The 19,725-nt window shown below is 37.7% G+C and overlaps 1 protein-coding gene across 9 annotated transcripts in view; it reads left to right on the top strand.

Moving 5' to 3' along the window:
* Nucleotides 1–19,725, top strand: part of TLCD4 (TLC domain containing 4) — an 82,940-nt gene that overhangs the window by 23,127 nt on the left and 40,088 nt on the right. For 5 of the 9 annotated variants that reach the window (XR_750337.2, XM_030936214.1, XM_010385142.2 and 2 more), the window contains 4 exons: nt 7,124–7,289; nt 13,220–13,309; nt 15,839–15,897; nt 17,278–17,372. Coding sequence is in view for 8 of the 9 variants with exons in the window: in XM_030936214.1 (XP_030792074.1) it covers nt 7,135–7,289; nt 13,220–13,309; nt 15,839–15,897; nt 17,278–17,372 (399 nt within the window). In the remaining variant the exon portion in view is untranslated. Of the gene's footprint in view, nt 1–6,458; nt 6,564–7,123; nt 7,290–13,219; nt 13,310–15,838; nt 15,898–17,277; nt 17,373–19,725 lie in introns of all 9 variants that reach the window. The other 4 variants (XM_030936215.1, XM_030936210.1, XM_030936213.1 and 1 more) reach the window with 1 other exon arrangement.

Here is a 19,725-nt window from a genome sequence, read left to right on the forward strand (position 1 = left end):
GTGGCACCTTCGGATGCCCAAATGGAGCCCATCCAGAGGATGGCTGACTAATCAGGGCTGGTGCATGGGGGGTGGTGAAATCTAGTTGCACACAGTATAAGCAGTGTTGAAGGTGCAGGGCACATAGCCAGGCAGAACCTATAGTATGCAGAGAAAAGGTTCAGGTAGTGGGAGTTGTGGGGAGGTAGTAAACATTGCCAAGTTAAAGGTGTTTATGCCTGATCACCTTCATTTTCTTGGTCAAATGGGAAGAAACCTCATCTATTTTAAGAGGGAGAACTAGAGATTTGAGAGCAGTGAATATTTGGAATCAATGTGGGAAATAGGAGAGGGAGCTTACCAGGGATGGGTAAAGGAATGCTAAGCCTAAGTGGGGCATTCTTCCCACCTTCCCCCTTCTTTGCTGCCCTTAAAGACAAACACACAGACCCTTCCCCCTTCTTTTTGGGGATTTTTACTGCAAAACACTCCAGCAGTGGTTCTCACTGGGGGATTATATCAGAAAATGAAGGAGTGGGGTTATGTATGTGCATGGAAGTGGCATTGGTATTTTGACATATTCTCTAAGGAATTTACAAAGGAATCACAAATGGGGGAAATGAGTGAGTGATCGTGTTTTGGTGGGGAGGGGCTGGTAATCCTAACCTCACTTAGTAGAACTGAGTCTTTTTTTTTTTTAAAGTCAATTTCCTTTAAAATTGCCCCTTTCTCCCTTCCTCCCCTCATCCCCTCTTCCCTCCTCCTCTCCTTCCTGCTTTCCGTCCTCCTCTCCTTTTCTCTTTCCCTCTCTCCCTCCCTTTCTTCCTTCTCTTTCTTTTTGAAACAGGGTCTTGCGTGGACACCCAGGCCGGAGTGCCATGGTACGCAATCATAGCTCACTGTAACCTCGATCTCCTGGGCTCAAGTGATCCTCCCATCTCTGCCTCCAGAGTAGCTGGAACTACAGGAATGTGCTACCACACCCAGCTAATTTTTCTATTTTTTGTAGGGACGAGGTCTCATTAATGTTGTCCAGGCTGGTCTTGAACTCCTGGCTTGAAGCAGTCCTTCTACCTGGGCCTCCCAAACTGCTGGAATTACAGGCATGAGCCTGGCTGAGAGCTGACTCTTTTGGGCTCCAGCCTCAAAGCATCTTATTGGGATTTTCATAGAAGAGAAGATGTTCTCTTAGTTTACCTCGAATACTTTTGGATACCTTCTCACTGTTATGTGTCATCTCTCCTGGGTATTTATTCTAAGCATTCCCTTAGCACCCTGCACTTACCACTTTATGTGGTGAGGATCAATTTCTTTGTATCCCTACTGACTGTAAGCATGTCTCCCTATATTGTATTCCAGCACAGTGCCTGACTCATGGTAGACCAGAGACAGATGGATGGACTGTTTTTTGATGTGAAGACTGAATCAGCCCTGGCAGTGTTGTTTCCCAGGGCCCTGTCTCTGGGAGTCCTCCTGCTGGAAGGGAAGAGCTCTCATAGCTGATAGTTAAGAAATGTACAGTCACGCATTGCTTAACAATGGGGATACATTCTAAGAAATGTGTCCTTAACACAATTTTATCATTGTGTGAACATCATAGAGTGCACTTAACACAAACCTAGACAGAACAGCCTACCACACCCATGGCTATATGACATAACCTGTTGCTCCTAGGCTGCAAGCCTGTACAGCATTTACTGTACTGAATACTGTAGACAGTTGCTACACAATGGCAAGTATTGTGTATCTAAACATAGAAAAGGTACAGTTAAAAATGTAGTATAAAAGATTAAAAATTGGACCAGGCACAGTGGCTCATACCTGTAATCCCAGTGGTTTGGGAGGCTGAGGTGGGAGGATCACTTGAGGCCAGGACTTAGAGACCATTCTGGGCAACATAGTGAGACCCAGTCTCTACAAAAAAAAAAAAAAAAAAAAAGAGCTGGGTGTGGTGGCTACGTGGGAGGCTGAGGTGGGAGGATCACTTGAGCCTAGAAGTTTGAGGTTACAACAAGCTATGATTGTGCCACTGCACTCTAGCCTGGATGACAGAGTGAGAACCTGTGTCCAAAAAAAAGAAAAAAGATAAAAAATGGTACACCACCTCTGTGGAGCAATTACTGTGAATGGAGCTTGCAGGACTAGAAGTTGCTTTAGGTGAATCAGTGAGTGGTGAGTGAATGTGGAGGGCTAGGACATTACTGAACACTACTGTAGGCTTTATAAGCACTGTACATTTAGGCTACATTAAATTGATTTTAAATATTTATTTCTCCAATAAACCCTAGCTTAGTTTCTTTTTTATTTTATAAACTTTTTAATTTAAACCTTTGATTTTTTTTGTTTTTTTGAGACAAAGTTTTCGCTTTTGTCACCTAGGCTGGAGTGCAGTGGTGTGATCTTGGCTCACTCCAATCTCCGCTTCCCAGGTTCAAGCGGTTCTCCTGCCTCAGCCTCTGAGTTGTTGAGACAACAGGCGCGTGCCACCACGCCCAGCTAATTGTATATTTTGTAGAGATGGGGTTTCACCATGTTGTCCAGGCTGGTCTCGAACCCCTGAGCTCAGGTGATCCAGCAGCCTCGGCCTCTCAAAGTGTTGGGATTACAGGCGTGAGCCACTGCGCCCAGCCTTTGATTCTTTTTAATAACACTTATCTGAAAACAAACCCATTGTACAGCTGTAGAAAAAGATTTTCTTTATATCCTTATTTTATAAGCTTCCTTCTATTTTTAAAATTAAATTATTATTTTATTACTTTTTTGTTAAAAGTCTAAGACTCAGACACACACATTAGCCTAGGTCTGCAGAGGGTCAGAACGATCAATATCACTATCGTCCACCTCCACATCTTGTCCCACTGGAAGGTCTTCAGGGGCAATAACACACATGGAGCTGTCATCTCCTAAGAGAACAATGCCTCCTTCTGGACTACCTCCTGAAGGACTTTCCTGAGGCTGTTTTACAGTTAATGGTGTGTGTGTGTGTTTTAATAAATAGAAGGAATACACTGTAAAATCATGATAAGTATAGTGTAGTAAATGCATAAGCCAGTAACATAGTCATTTATTATCATTATCAACTATTATGTACTGCACATAATTGTATATGCTAGACTTTTATATGACCGTCAGTGCAGTAGGTTTATTTACACCAGCATCACCCCAAACACGTGAGTAATGTGTTGCACTAGGGTGTTATGATGGCTATAGCGTCTCTAGGTAATAGGAATTTTCAGCTCCATTGTAATCTTTTTTTTTTTTTTTTTTTTGAGACGGAGTCTCGCTCTGTCGCCCAGGCTGGAGTGCAGTGGCGCGATCTCGGCTCACTGCAAGCTCCGCCTCCTGGGTTCGCGCCATTCTCCTGTCTCAGCCTCCCGAGTAGCTGGGACTATAGGCGCCTGCCACCACACCCGGCGAATTTTTTGTATATTTAGTAGAGACGGGGTTTCACTGTGGTCTCGATTTCCTGACCTCGTGATCTGCCCGCCTCGGCCTCCCAAAGTGCTGGGATTACAGGCGTGAGCCACCGCGCTGGGCTCCATTGTAATCTTATGAGACCACCGTTGTATATGTGGTCTGTCATTGACTGAAACATTGTTATGCAGTGCATGACTATACTTCAGACCTTTTCATGTTTTTCCCTTCTAAGAAATCAGTGTCAATTAAAGTTTATGTAAACCATCTTGAATGAAAAGTATAAACATTATTTCATTCGACAGGTCTCTGGAAAAGTTTCTTTGATGTCCACAATTCCTGTGAATCAAGATGGACTAATTATATTGTAGAGTTCATGTCTAGACACTCTTGTAAATTGCTTACAGAAGTATTTCCCTTATCTGTTTGAACTGCTCTTCTCTAGGCCAAATAGTATCCCAGCCTTCTGCCAGCTTCTAGCTACCTGTAGAGGTATATGAAGTAGGTCTGCTTTTCCAGTATTACTGTGTATTCCTGTACCTAATAATCACCAAACTCTTACAGGCCTTTAATATATGTTAGTAATGAACATCCTTTGGTTTTATCACTTTTTACCATTTTTCTTGCCTGATTCATGCATTAAAGTGAATGAACAGGGGTAGCTGCTTCTTAACAGAAGCCTTGATTTTCTAGGGAAATTTGTAAAGATCTCTAGATTAGTTCTTGATTTGGCATGACTGATTAAGCAAGCAGCTGTTTACTAAGAGGCAAAGCTGAGAGTAGAACAATTTAATTGGCTTCTATCTGTTGAGCTTTTAATGGAAGTCACAGCTTGAATATATGGAGCTCTTTGTTTTTAAATGAAACATTTTTTCAAAGGGAGACTCTCAACATATATCCCAAAGTCTTACCTGAAAATAATTCTGTTCAAAATATAATATTCATCCAGTATAACAAAGACTTAAAAACTCAATTTTGTGGGGGAGAGGGGATGATACATTTTTTAATGGTGAATTATTTGAGTGCTTTTAAATACATTAGTTAAACGAACAATTCATAAAATGGATAAGATATGATATGTTTTATGACACCTTTTAACATTCATGAAATAAATGCTTTGTATACATTGAATTTTAACAAACTAAACGAGCAGCCCATGTCCACCTGCTGCTGTAGGACCAGCAGAGAGCATACAAAAGTCTTCAGGGCAAACCTCCTCACATTTAAGATTAGATTCTCCATTCTCTTCTGATTACTGATTATATTTTTTTTCCAATTTTGTGTCCATCTGGCCTCCAGATACCTATTTGCTTTAATCTTAGACAAGCATTATTCTCCTTACATCCCACTTAGCAAATTATGGTGCTGCTTAATTTATGTACAAAACTTTTATGTATTGTTTGGTTAATATTAAACCTAGGATAAAAGGCCACAAATTAAAAATTTAATACCCAATAAACATATGTTGAATTAAAAAGAAGTAAAAGAGCAGTAAAGTTAATAGAGTCTCCTAGAGAAGAATTGTAATATCAATATTTTTACCAACCACGTGCACGTGCGCACACACACACACACAAAGAATGATGAAAGAATTCATTATAGGCATATGAATTCTGTCGGAAGGGGCCCTGTGGGAGACTGATTCTTATTACGATATCCTGGTCGGAAGGGATTATGAAGTGGGCTTATTGCTAGTGCAGTCAATGACTTGGCTTTTCTCTGGTGAATTGACTTCAGTAGGTGACTTTATGTCTTTGCATTAGGCAGCTGGAAATGTGTATTGATTTATTTCCTTTTCATTTGAGGATCAGCTCTATCAAAGATGGAGCCATAGAAATGCTATATTTGCTGGATATGAGCAAATGCTTTAGTGCCTTTTTTTTTGGTCTGAATATTCCTAAGATTTTTAGGAGCCAAATAAAGTGAACTTTATTGTTCAATGAGAGCTGTATTGTTCAATACAGCTCAATGAGATAGAAAACACACTTTGAGTGTGCATATATGCATAGTACTGTTCTTTCTGCTAACTTGATCGTTAAGACCTGAAGCTCTTTTATAAAAAAAAATTTTTTTAAAGGGATAAAAAGCACTGTAGGCCTTTTGTTCCAAGAACGTGTGTGATTGAAGAGCATGTTTTTAAAGTTAAATTCTCATTTGTGCAGTGACAGTGTTAGCGGTGGAGGGTGTTCAGGTTCTTGGCATTTTGAACAAAGTATTGGACAAAATGCACAAACAAAGCAAGGAAGGAATGAAGCAACAAAAGTAGACATTTATTAAAAATGAAAGTACACTCACAGGGTGGGAGTGGGTCCTACCATAGAGGCTCAAGAGCCCAGTTACAGAATTTTCTGGGGTTTAAATACCCACTACAGGTTTCCCATTGGCCACTTCTTGTACACCCCATGCAAATGAAGTAGTGGCCCACAACCAGACTGATTGGTTGAGGAAAACAACCAATCAGAGGCTGAAGTGAAATTACAAAGTTACACTTCTAGGCCGGGTGTGGTGATTCAGGCCTGTAATCCCAGCACTTTAGGGGGCTGAGGTGGGCGGATCACGAGGTCAGGAGTTCAAGACCAGTCTGGCCAACATGGTGAAACCCGGTCTCTACTAAAAATACAAAAATTAGCCAAGTGTGGTGGTGTGTGCCTGTAATCTCAGCTACTAGGGAGGCTGAGACAGGAGAATTGCTTGAACCTGGGAGGCGGAGGTTGCAGTGAGCTGAGATCGATAGCACTACTGCACTCTACCCTGGGGGCAAAACATGACTCCATCTGGGGAAGGGAATGGGGGGTGGGGGGGAGGGGAAGTTATACTTCTGTGCAAAGGAAGACTTGGCTGGCAGTTAGTCAGATTGGTTGGGGAAAGCAACCAATCAGAGGCTGAAACCAAGTTATAAAGTTACACTCCTATGTAAACATCCGATTGGTTGTGGAAAGCAATCGGAGGTACTTTCAATTTTCCATTTGCCACTCAGAAAAGTGGGGGAGGGGCTTGCAAAGGGGGTAACCTCCAGTTATATTGTTACCTAGGTGTGTAAAGTTGGGCCTTTCTGTTTGATTTAGTTCTAGGAAGTCAGTATGAATCAGCCTTAGGTTCCCTGCCTGGAGACCCTGTAGTCTTGCCTCAACAGTGCTATGGCTCTTTTCTAAGACGGTGATCTTAAGATGGTAATTTTGTTTTAAATGTTATTTGTCCTGCTGCAACATGAGTTTTTTTATTACGGAATTATTTTTTGTTTTGTTATTGCAGGCAGTGTTAATTCTATGATATTTGACTTGATTGTTTCTTAGAAATTATGTAACCAACTCTTTCATATCATCGATGAGAAATTGAGGGATAAAGAAATCAGATGATTTGTCCTACATTTAATTGAAATATTATTAAAAGAATACTTTTTACTGATAGTACTTGAAATTCCCTGTTAATGTTAAGACTTAGATAATTTTGAATATCATTATGTTAAAATTATAAATGACACGTATAATATTGAGATCTTTAAGATAATAGATTTTTTTCTTTTCTGAATACAAACATAAGATACATGACAAATAGATGGTAAAGGTGAAGAAATATACAAAAGGCCAAAAATTCTTAGTTTCTTTATATTCTTACATTTGTTCTAAATTTTAAAAATTACTAAAATTATAAGACATATTTCTTAAAATAAAAAAATTTACTCTAGGTTTATTATGAGATAACAATTTATAGCTGTCATTTATCTTAACAGGTTGAAGAAATATGGAGATCAACACAAAACTGTTCATCAGTGTTATTTGTACCAGCTTTTTCACCTTTCAACTTCTTTTCTACTTTGTAAGTTACTGGTTTTCAGCAAAAGTTTCTCCAGGTTTCAATAATCTCAGCTTCGAAAAGAAGATTGAATGGAACTCAAGGTAAAGCATATGAAAATGTAATTGATGAAAAGAAACTAGTTTATGAGATAAAATTATTTAAAATATTTCAAAAAAGTATTTCATTTAGGATCTAATGTAAGGCCAAATTTTTATTTGATCTTAGGAATAAAAGGAAAAACAAGTAGATGATCTCATGCAAAAAAATTTTTTTTAAGAATTCATATATTGAAAGATGTTAGGATAAATTTAAGTTTCTGAGGAAGTGTATGAAGATGAAGTAGACTCCAGCTGACTGTGGATGAGTACTAGTACTTTCATGTTCTTTGAAATATTTATAAGAAAAATATTCTTTGGAAATGAAGATGGAAGAAGAAATTAGTTGTACTTTTGAGTAGCTTATACCATACAGCTACTCAAAAGTACCAACTTTTCTTTCTTGGCCAACTTAGCCAGACCTGTGGCAGTTAAATGCTATACACCAGGGAACACAGTGTACAGTCAGTGCATATGAATCTTTTAATGAACATTGCATTATAATTTAGAACCCTCCAGCATTTATTATTTTGTTATATAATTTTATTTTATTTTATTTTATTTTATTATTATTATTTTTTTGAGACGGAGTCTCACTCTGTGGCCCAGGCTGGAGTGCAGTGGCCGGATCTCAGCTCACTGCAAGCTCCGCCTCCCGGGTTCACGCCATTCTCCTGCCTCAGCCTCCTGAGTAGCTGGGACTACAGGCACCCGCCACCTCGCTCGGCTAGTTTTTTGTATTTTTTTTTAGTAGAGACGGGGTTTCACCGTGTTAGCCAGGATGGTCTCGATCTCCTGACCTCGTGATCCGCCCGTCTCGGCCTCCCAAAGTGCTGGGATTACAGGCTTGAGCCACCGCGCCCGGCCTTTGTTATATAATTTTAAAGTAAAAATTTCTTTTTAGTTTTTTTTTTTTTTTAAAGTGAATGGAGAAAGAATTAGACATCTGTTGATATAGAAATCTGAAGTTTTATTTTTTATTTTTATTTTTATTTTATTTGTTTATTTTTTTGAGACAGAGTCTCATTCTGTTGCCCAGGCTGGAGTGCAGTGGCGCAATCTTGGCTCGCTGCAACCTCTGCCTCCTGGGTTCAAGCGATTCTCTTGCCTCAGTCTCCCGAGTAGCTGGGATTACAGGCATGCCCCACCACGCCAAGCTAATTTTTGTGTTTTTTGTAGAGACGGGGTTTCACTATATTGGCCAGGCTGGTCTTAAACTCCTTACCTCAGGTGATCCACCCACCTTGCCCTCCCAAAGTGCTGGGAGCCACTGCACCCTGTCAGAGTTTTAAAAAGTTGGTTGCAATTTTTTTTGTATGTGTACAACGTATTAATCTCACAAGATTTCAAACACAAAATGGCTCTGATGACTGCTTCACTTGCTTTAGAGCATTTTATGTCCCCAAACGTCGCTGTGCATTTGTAAACCTCAGTGAGTCAGAGTAGCCATGGCCATATTTTTTGTTGTTGCTATTTAGTTGAAGTTAATACACTTACCATAAAATGGATTCAGCAAGTCTCTAAAGTTTGCTATAATTATCTTTCATTGAAATTTTCTTTTAAAAGTCAAGAAATTCTGTCAGGATTGAGTGTTCGAGAATGGTCATATCTGATTTGAAATTCCCTGTCTTTCTTCGAACCAAATTGTTTTGCAGGCATCTACTTTTATGATTCAGACTGTGTATTTTTTTTTTTTTTTTTTTTTGAGACGGAGTCTCGCTCTGCCGCCCAGGCTGGAGTGCAGTGGCCGGATCTCAGCTCACTGCAAGCTCCACCTCCCGGGTTCACGCCATTCTCCTGCCTCAGCCTCCCAAGTAGCTGGGACTACAGGCGCCCGCCACGTCGCCCGGCTAGTTTTTTGTATTTTTAGTAGAGACGGGGTTTCACCATGTTAGCCAGGATGGTCTCGATCTCCTGACCTCGTGATCCGCCCGTCTCGGCCTCCCAAAGTGCTGGGATTACAGGCTTGAGCCACCGCGCCCGGCCCAGACTGTGAATTTAATAAGACTCTAGTTGTTTTCTTTTGCACTTTACAATGATGTATCAGGTTCATACATGCCAAAGTTGTTTTCACCCAAAAAGCAAGATTTATTTCTTCACATATTTTCAAAAAATAAGCAGTATGATTATTTTGTCTTAAGACTAGCACAAAAATATTGTTCAAATGTGTTATACTAGAGATACCATTACTTTAAAAAATCTTTTCTAACTTATGAAGATAGATGGAATGGGAGGAAAGAGAAGGGGGTACGTACATTCTCTGAGTAAATTTTGAGCTATTTTCATTTCCTCTTTACTCTGGTTAGGATAGGTAAAGGCATTTGAATGTTAGGTAGCTGCAAGTCAAAGAAATAGGGAAGGGTACAGAGAGATAGAAGCCAAGGTGAAAATGAAATGAAATTGAAAAATATTTTGCATTATCTAGTCTTATCACTGCCATTCTGTGACATAGGAAATACCATTTGGGAAACTGAGTTTCTGTTTGAAAAAGGAGTCTGGGATTATATAAAATTCATTTAGGTGTTCAATGGTGTTTTTCTTTCAAGTTTGCTCCTGCTTGTCACTCCAGCGTTGTTTACATAGGACTTAAGCTGTGTGGTGGAGAAGTGCAAAGTAGGAAAAGGAGGCTGTATTTTGAGTAAAGTATGTATAAATGTCTTAAAATTCAGCCTCCAGTTTGAAACATACAGATAAACACACATAATTCTTTCTAGTAATCAGGAAAGAGTCTCTAAACAATGAATGGTCTGAGCCATCTAGTATAAAAAGAAATGGAGGAAAAAAAATTACTGGAAATGCCCACTTGAGAGACAGCAGTTTAATTAAAAGTGAGAAATTGTTGTACTCAATTACTACTTTTTCTGAAAACGTATATACTTACAGGTGTTACATCTTGTAAAAAATTTTCTTAATTCAGTTTCTTGCCTATCACATCAAAAGTCTTATTGTGTTAAAATACTACTAATTTTTAAATGTTTCTCTAAAATTTAGCTCATTTTGACTGAGCTATATAATTTCTGTTGGCAATATTTGCACTACTTATGATTAAATTAAAATTGCTATTATAAAATGGCCATTAATCATTTCCTTAGAGTGCTATTTCTCTACATGCACAAACATTTCTTTTCCACCCTCTTTGAAAATAAATTGAAATATTTTATCTTGGGTATCATCTTGGAGTTTCTTTTTCGATACTAAAGAATCTAAATTTTCCTTTGCTAGGAATCTAATTTTAAATAATAAAATACAAAATTTTTATTAACAGAAGTTTCTGAAAATATAGTATAGACTTTTAATACAGAATAGTGTATGAGTAAGGGCAGGGTATTTGTTAATCCTCTTCATTACAGAGGGAGATATTTGACCGGACCAAGTAACATTTAACATTTCTATACTGAATCATACACCATTTCCATCAGCTGAGGGCTTAGAATTTACCACAGAACATCTCAAAAGAGAAGTGAATCTGAGGCCTGAGAGTCAGAAATAAAAAGTTAGGTTTTTTCAAAAGGCAGCTTTCCGACTATGGTTACCAAACAGTAAAACAAGTTAGTGAGATTATATATATTTTTTATTGTATAGAATTTTTGAATAGCAATAGAGAGCTGGCTGTGTGACCATTTAGATGGAGTATTTTATTTGATACCAAGGAATTTAATTTTTTTTTTTTTTTTGAGACAGTTTTGCTCCGTCACCCAGGCTGGAGTACAGTGGTGCGATCTCCACTCACTGAAACCTTTGCCTCCCAGGTTCAAGCGATTCTTGTGCCTCAGCCTCTCGAGTAGCTGGGATTACAGGCGTGTACCACCATACCAAGCTAATTTTTGTATTTTTGGTAGAGACAGAATTTCACCATGTTGACTAGGCTGGTCTCAAAACTCCTGACCTCAGGTGACCTGCCCACCTTGGCCTCCCAAAGTGCTGGGATTACATGCGTGAGCCACCATGTCCAGCCAAGGAATTTACATTTTTAGCATGTGCTCAAATGGAATACAGGTGTGCTTGGCATGAAAATTAAATTAGACTTGTAAACCAGATAAATTTGATTAATCACATTTCAAAATGATTCTTAGATATTATAAATGATACTTGGTCAATGCCTTTAAATTAGTGAGAATCTTTGCTTATTTAAAATACGGCTTGATTTAGCATGATATATCTATTTTGTAACACACTATTAGGTCAAGTATATTGGTTTCTCAAGTTACAATGAAATTTTCTGATACCAAACCTAATGTTAGTTGATATATTTTATTTACTTTTAAAGATTTGGGATCATATTGTAGAGAAAAATGTATTACACACCAGTAATTTTTAGAGAGAAAACTTTGCTGTACTCTCATTTTTTATCCTAATGAAAAGAAGCTTCATTACTTGTGAACTGCTCGATAAAGATGTGAGAAATCTGAAATTGTTGGGTAAAAAAACTTTATTGTATAGATAAATACAAAGTATCCTAAATAGAGTTCTTTAACTAACATAGAGCTTGGGAATTAGTCAAATCATTAATCTTATTAACAAGATATATTCATAGAAACTTTATGAATATTTTTATGTTAAACTTACTCCTTCTGTAAAAGAAAACTTGACCTGGATCTTGAGAACATTGTGCTTTCACTTGGGTGTTTCTTTTAAAAACAAATTTTCTGTATAAATTTATGGTCCTCAATTTTTCTATTTAGAAGTGCTTTCATGATGATGATAATGAGGGACTAATAATAGCTACCCTTGCTTTCTTACAAATTTGTTACAAGAATCAAGTGCAACAGTGCATGTCAATGTACTTTAAAAACTGAAGTCTCGGCCCGGCGCGGTGGCTCACGCCTGTAATCCCAGCACTTTGGGAGGCCGAGACGGGCGGACCACGAGGTCAGGAGATCGAGACCATCCTGGCTAACACGGTGAAACCCCGTCTCTACTAAAAAAAAAATACAAAAAACTAGCCGGGCGAGGTGGCGGGTGCCTGTAGTCCTAGCTACTCGGGAGGCTGAGGCAGGAGAGTGACGTAAACCCGGGAGGCGGAGCTTGCAGTGAGCTGAGATCCGGCCACTGCACTCCAGCCTGGGCGACAGAGTGAGACTCCGTCTCAAAAAAAAAAAAAAAAAAAAAAAAAAAACTGAAGTCTCTCAAGATAATACATCTTCATATCATGATCCATTCGAATTGTTTTAAGGATATGGAGTTTGTTAAAGCCAGTAGATCTGGAAGTCATTCTCAGCTGATTGGAGCAGTGAACTTACCTTGTATTGATGCTGTTGGGGCTGGAGGTTGGAGCCAGAGTACAGGGTAGTGGCCTTGCCGGTTGCCATCTGTCTGCACAAAAGTCTGTCAGCTATTGTCATGTATAATCTATCTGTCTTAGAACTTTTAATCAAGAAGTTCTTCACCAGTTCTCCAGCAGGAAATTGCAGGCCTTGGTATCTTCCTCCTTCTTTATTCCAAATTAAAGCTGTGGCCTTTGGATTTCTAAATGGGCAATTTTGCATTATACTCTTCGTTATACTCCACCCCTATAGATAAATGCTTCCAGGTAACTTGTGAAGAATGTTCTGTGTAGGCCGGGCGCGGTGGCTCACGCCTGTAATCCCAGCACTTTGGGAGGCTGAGGCAGGCGGATCATGAGGTCAGGGGATCGAGACCATCCTGGCTAACACGGTGAAACCCCGTCGCTACTAAAAATACAAAAAATTAGCCAGGTGTGGTGGCGGGCGCCTGTAGTCCCAGCGAATCGAGAGGCTGAGGCAGGAGAATGGCATAAACCCAGGAGGTGGAGCTTGCAGTGAGCCAAGATCGCGCCACTGCACTCCAGCCTGGGCAACAAAGCGAGACTCCGTCTCAAAAAAAAAAAAAAAAAAAAGGAATGTTCTGTGTCTTGTCAGAATTAAATTTTATTGCAAAGAATCTAAAATCTTTGTGTGTATTTTGTTTAATTTCAGGGTAGTATCCACATGCCATTCTTTGGTGGTTGGTATTTTTGGCCTGTACATTTTCTTATTTGATGAACCTACTAAAACTGATCCACTTTGGTAAGCTGTTTCTTTTTCTAAGATTGCCAATTTCATTTATGTTTTGATATCAATTATTTATAAGAACATCACTTACTTTAAAACAGAAAACATTGATGGTGTATGCTTTATTAAAATGCTTGTGCTCAGACATTTCAGCAAAGTGCATGTAAATGATTTATTTTAGATTTGAATATAAATGAAGGCCATTTTGCCTTAGTGTAGCAATTGTTATCCCAAACAAGGAGAATATGATGATAATTTAAACATTTTTACTCTGTTAATGAGTAAAGCCAAGTTATTGTAATCACGATTCTGAAGAAAAATAAATCATTATTGAGATAGGGTGGTCAACTTGGATAATATCTACTTAAGACTTTTTTGTCTCCAATTTATGTTTGACTCATTGTTTGATATCAAAGAGATGAAATGAAAGTTACAGATGGCCATGTGATGGGAATTTAGTATCACAGGATTTGAAGCGCTAATGCGCTAGTAATAACTATGTTCAGCAGTAATAGATAACGTGTAAGATGGTTCTTTTAGAAAAATTTAAATGTCATTCCAATGGCAGAAATTTTGCAAACTGTTTCCTGGTGTTATATGAGAAGGCTTAGTTTAGCTCAGTTTGAGAGAGCAGGCATGTTTGAAGAAGTGATGCATTGAGATGTAGTGGTTGTGGGCTCCGGGGGAGGTAGGGCGATTTAGCCTGGTCTTTTGACTACCACCATTTGACTGCAAGGACGTTTTTCTATTCAGAAATACAAAATTATTCCCATAAGAATAATATCAGTATTGATACATTTTCAAGGGGATGCTGTTTTTCAAAGAGAATTAATTTAGTGAATTTAATTCCATGACTAGGTTTTTATATAGTCTACCTACAAAATTTCTAGCTTTTTAAAAATTTTAATTTTAATTTTACTAACATGACCATCAGCAAAATAAAACCAGTTCTTTTGGGAAGTAAATTTCATAACAAAGATTTGATTCATTGTTCAAATTTTGCCTTATCAAACTTTAACATAATTTTTCATATTTTTGTATTTTATGTCATGATTTATTCCAGGTCTAATTTTCCTGGTTGTATTTATAGATCAAAATTTGTAAAGAAGGCACAACTTGTGCTAAATCTTTCTGTTAAATATTTGTAGTTCAGCTATTTTAGTTTGTGTTAATTTCACTAGTAGTTCACATTATAAACCAGATAAAGGACTGATAATTTGTATTTGTTTCTTGAAGCAAAAGTATAAATTGTAGGACCTTGGTATGTATAGGGGTTGAAACAGTAGAATTAAACTGCCCTGTTATGATTATTTCCTTATCATGGAATGATAGGCAAATCCTTCCAGTCCCCAGTAGAATGATGGTGATACTATATTGCCTCAAAATCAGAAGTGGACTAGATGATTGTTGTTGTTGTTGAGATAGAGTCTCACCCTGTTACCCAGGCTGAGGTGCAGTGGCACAATCTCAGCTCACTGCAACCTCTGCCTCCCAGGTACAGGTGATTCTCCTGCCTCAGCCTCTTGAGTAGGTGGGACTACATGTGTGTGCTACCATGCCCGGCTAATTTTTCTATTCTTAGTAGAAATGGGGTTTCACCATGTTATGCCAGACGGTTCTCAAACTCTTGGCCTCAAGTGATCTGCCCACCTTGGCCTCCCAAAGTGCTAAAATTACAGACATGAGCCACCATATCCAGCCTCCTGACTAGATGATTTTTTGATATTGAGTCTCTGATTCAGAATAAGGAATTTTTAAAAATTAGCATCTGGGATTCCACTTAAGGCTTTTTGCAAACAAATCATGTAAACACATTTATACATTTCATTATGTTTTGGTAAAATTATTTTAGCAAAACTTTTAGCTAATATATGTAAGAAATTATGGTATTCATGTAGGTAACTTAATACATTGGAGTGTCTTGTAGTTGGCCCTTAGGTATACTCTAAATCCATTATAAATGCCACTGGTAGTATGAAGGATGACTCTCCAATTTAAAACAAAACAGATGCTATGCTGTGCCCCTGGATTGTGGGATTCTGGGAGTAGTTCTAAAAACTTAAGTTTGGAAAATGCACTGGGTACTCAGTCATCCCCAGGAGGTCTGTTCCGAACACTGGGGACCTCAATATAGTTTGGCTTTAGGTGCTTTAGAAGATTTCAGACTAGTTTGAATTCTAAGAGTCGATTTACCCTCAAGGAAATTTTGTAAACTTCAGGGAAGGTAGAGTAAAATTCATGAAAGGTATGGGCTCTAGAAGATCTCTTGATGAAAACAATTCATTTTGAACAGGAAGGCTACTAAATTCCCTGTGGGTTCAGATTATCCTGGGAATAGCATCTTTCTGCTAACACCAGTACCACATGATGCGTCACAGTTCGGCTAAACTGTCATTGTGTGTTTTGCAATTTTATTCGAAGATGACAACTTACCATTGGAGAATCTATAGAAAGCAATTTCATTATGTTTCAGTTTCTATAGAGAAAAGAAGTAGCAGTTACCTATAACCTATATACTTTAAAAAGGAACCTTTTTTTTCTCAGGGGTGGTCCATCACTTGCAAACGTGAATATTGCTATTGCCTCAGGCTACCTCATTTCTGGTATGTGAGATGTTATTGTCTAATTCTTTGTAGACTACTCACAGAATTATGCAAAGAATACATAGTCTATACTTTTGGTTTATTTGAGACAGCCTTTAGGACGCATACAGAGGAAAAATGTACCTGCCATAATGGTAGAAAATGAAATGTCTTTTCATGAAATGGCTTTCGGGTTCTCACTTAAGATCAGAGTTACAGAGTGATGCCTCAGACAACTGAGACCTGGACTGGACTGGACATTTTTTATCAGCAAGGATATGGTCCCTCTTTGTCCTAATGAGACTCTTAAGTGTAATGACTGTGAAACTAACGAAGTTTAACTTTTAGGGTCCCTCACTTGCAGGAGTTCTTGAAATGTGTTCCAATAGTCATGGTTTTGTGTTGTTTTTGTAAAATTTGCAGAAGTAAGTTTTTTTTCTTTGTTTTTCTTTTTAATAGTTATTTTTTTTTGGTGGTGTCACTATTTTGAATTAGTATTTAATTGCATTATTTTATTTTATTTTATTAATTTATTTATTTTTTGAGACGGAGTCTCGCTCTGTCACCCAGGCTGGAGTGCAGGGGCGCAATCTCAGCTCACTGCAAGCTCCACCTCCCGGGTTCACACCATTCTCCCGCCTCAGCCTCCGGATTCGCTGGGACTACAGGCGCCCGCCACCACACCCAGCTAATTTTTTGTATTTTTGGTAGAGACGGGGTTTCACTATGTCAGCCAGGATGGTCTTGATCTCCTGACCTTGTGATCCACCTGCCTCGGCCTCCCAACGTACTGGGATTACAGGCGTGAGCCACTGCGCCCGGCCTCTTTTTTATTTTTAAAATATTTTTTGTACAATTTGTTTTATAAATGAGTTGGTCATTTTGAACCTTCCCTATGACCATCTTATCTCTGTTCGAATTATTGTAGTGACAAGAATCAGTCACTTAAGCTTATTTAAAGTTATTTCTATTCAATAATATTTTTTGTTTATTTTAACTCTGGAAACAAGTTATTCATTTATGCTTTCAACAAGTATTATATTACATATGATTAGGTTGGTACAAAAGTAATTGCAGTTTTTGTGATTAAAAATAATGGCAAAAATCACAGTTACTTCTGCACCAACCTATATGCCAGGCCTTGTGCTAGATTCTGAGGGTATAAAGATGCTCATAACCTGGCCCTTATCTTAGAGGAGCCACAGGAGAGTGGGTGAGACAGGCATATAGGAGCAGAGATTTTATGGTAAAGTAGATAATCAGACTAACTGAGGGATGAACAAAGTGCTGTGGGCTCAGAGTGGACAGTGATGAGTTGGCAGGAGAAAGAGTTCAATACACTTAAAAAAACAGTGCAACTGTCTTCTTATCTAATACCTTACTCACTTGTCTTTCTTACAGATTTGTCCATTATGATTTTGTATTGGAAAGTGATTGGTGACAAATTTTTTATAATACATCATTGTGCGTCCCTGTATGCATACTACCTTGTACTGGTGAGTTGCAGGATTTTCTGTAGCCTAACTAGTAGACAAGATTGGGAATAGTGATGTAAGGGTGAACATAAATTAAACATACAATTCTTAGTTTTTAAAGACCATCTCCAGATGCATTCAGGGATTGCTTTTGTGATATGCTGTCTCGTGTATTAACTAAAATAATAACTTTTTGTGTGTCTGTGTTGGTGTGTCTGTTTGTATTCATAGATTTTGAGACACGCAGATGACCCTAATTCTTTGAATTTCCATTTAAAACCTTCAGGACTGTGTAGCTATAGATATTTGTCTGTATTTCTAAATGCATTTATGATTTAACAGCAAAGGGTATGAGCCAGCGAAAATATTTCTTTTCTGTTTAATTCCATGTGCAATTACATATACATCCATAATTACATTTAAGTAGTTTGGAGCAGTGGAGAAATCTTGCTCAGACTTTATCAGAATTCAAAGACCAAGGTTAATAGAGGATTCTTCCAACAGATCTCAGGCAGTAAAGCATATTAAATTATATATCTAAAATTTCTACTTATACATTTGTAAACTAGCAATTTTATATTCCTTGCATGTTTGTTAGGTTTCTCTAGAATCATTTGGTTTTCAACATAAATATACCAATGAACTCAAGATATATATTGCAACTGCAATTTTTTTCCCTAAAGATGGTTGCTTTTTTGTATGTCTGTCTTCTATTGTTATAGTATAAAATTTATCTTTTAAAGTGAATCTATTCATAGGGACACAAAATAGGGAAAGTTTGATGAAATGATGAATCTTAACAGATGCTACGAGGATCCTATGTTATTACCAATCTTACAGTAGTTACTCACTGACTATAAGAAGGTTTTTTTCTATGCAGTGAATTCCCAGGTCATTTTGTGCATTTTGTTATTCTAAGTAAAGCTAACAAAAATAATAATAATTATAATTTGGGGGGGTAAATGGTCATGAAATTCTTATCACTTATGTAATAATGAGAACTTGTATTTGGAAAGCACTTTGACTTAATACTTATGTAACCATTTAAGCTATTTGCAGTAAGCTTTTTTTCTTAAATGATTTTGTTATTAGAACAAAGTCTAACTTAAAGTGATAAATAGAAGCAAGTTCCTTGTAGGTTTAAAATGTATCCCTATTGAAGAAATAGTTGAAAAGTAAGATTCTTTGGAATTTAAGGTATTATAGGTTATGTAATGTCTTGACTGCTATTTTTGTATCTTCCTGCTATATTTACTGAAGTTTTAAAATTCTCTGGCAGAGTAATTTAGAGCTTAATGAATCCTCTTCTGTCTATATAGAGAGGTACAAATCCTACAACATTTTTTCCTGATACTCATCTTTCACCCCGGAGCAGGATACTAATTATCAAGGAAAACATGACAAACTGATCTCTTATTCTAAGAGAAATGAACACATTTAGGCTTTAATCCCCAATTTTTAAGGACAAACTACCATCCTTTGTACACCCTTTCTGATTACTTTGATAGCCTTCGTTTTTTTGTGTGTTCCTTGTGAATCACCTTCTATCTCCAATTAAACCATGACTTTAGATAATGAGTTAGAATATATTTGGAAAACATTTAAACGTGAAAATCATTCCATATGCATCCATTTCCAAGCCCATTGTATTATTATTATTTCTTTTCTTTTCTTTTTTTTTTTGAGATGGAGTCTCACTCTGTCACCAGGCTGGAGTGCAGTGGCGTGATCCTGGCTGGGCAGAAGGGATAATGGGGAATTATTGTTTAATGGTACAGAGTTTCCATTTGGGAATATGGGAAGTTCTGGAGATGGATGGTGGTGATGGTTGTAAAACAAAATGAATGTACTTAATGCCACTGAATGGTACACTTAAAAATTGTCAAAAGGGTAAATTTTATGTCATATATATTTTACCATAATAAAAAAGTTAAAGCAAGCTTATCAGATAACTGAAACACAGTTAGGAAGGAGAACTGATAACATATTGGACAATGTATTACATTTTTAGAAAGGCTTCATCCTGGAACTATAAACTGAAACAAATGGGTGGAACTTAATAGTGATAAATGTTAAGTTTTGCATTTAGGTTCAACAATGCATAAGGATACAGAATGACCTGGAGGTGGTAGATGACTGTATCTCAGTTATGCCAATACTATATCACATCTGCTAAAACAGAAAGCTTTTTCAAATTTAGATTCTATTAGGGGAGGCATGGTATCCAATTCACACATAGTTTGCCCGGTCAGACCACATCCAAGACCATCATCATCTGAAGTCCCTAAACTTGCATTTATCTGGAACAGAGCTGCTAGTTAACTGTAGAGAGGAGATACTAGATTAGGTAGCTATTGTATTATAACAAACAATT

The sequence above is a fragment of the Rhinopithecus roxellana genome, chromosome 8, assembly GCF_007565055.1.
Source record: "Rhinopithecus roxellana isolate Shanxi Qingling chromosome 8, ASM756505v1, whole genome shotgun sequence".
Lineage (NCBI taxonomy): Eukaryota > Metazoa > Chordata > Mammalia > Primates > Cercopithecidae > Rhinopithecus > Rhinopithecus roxellana.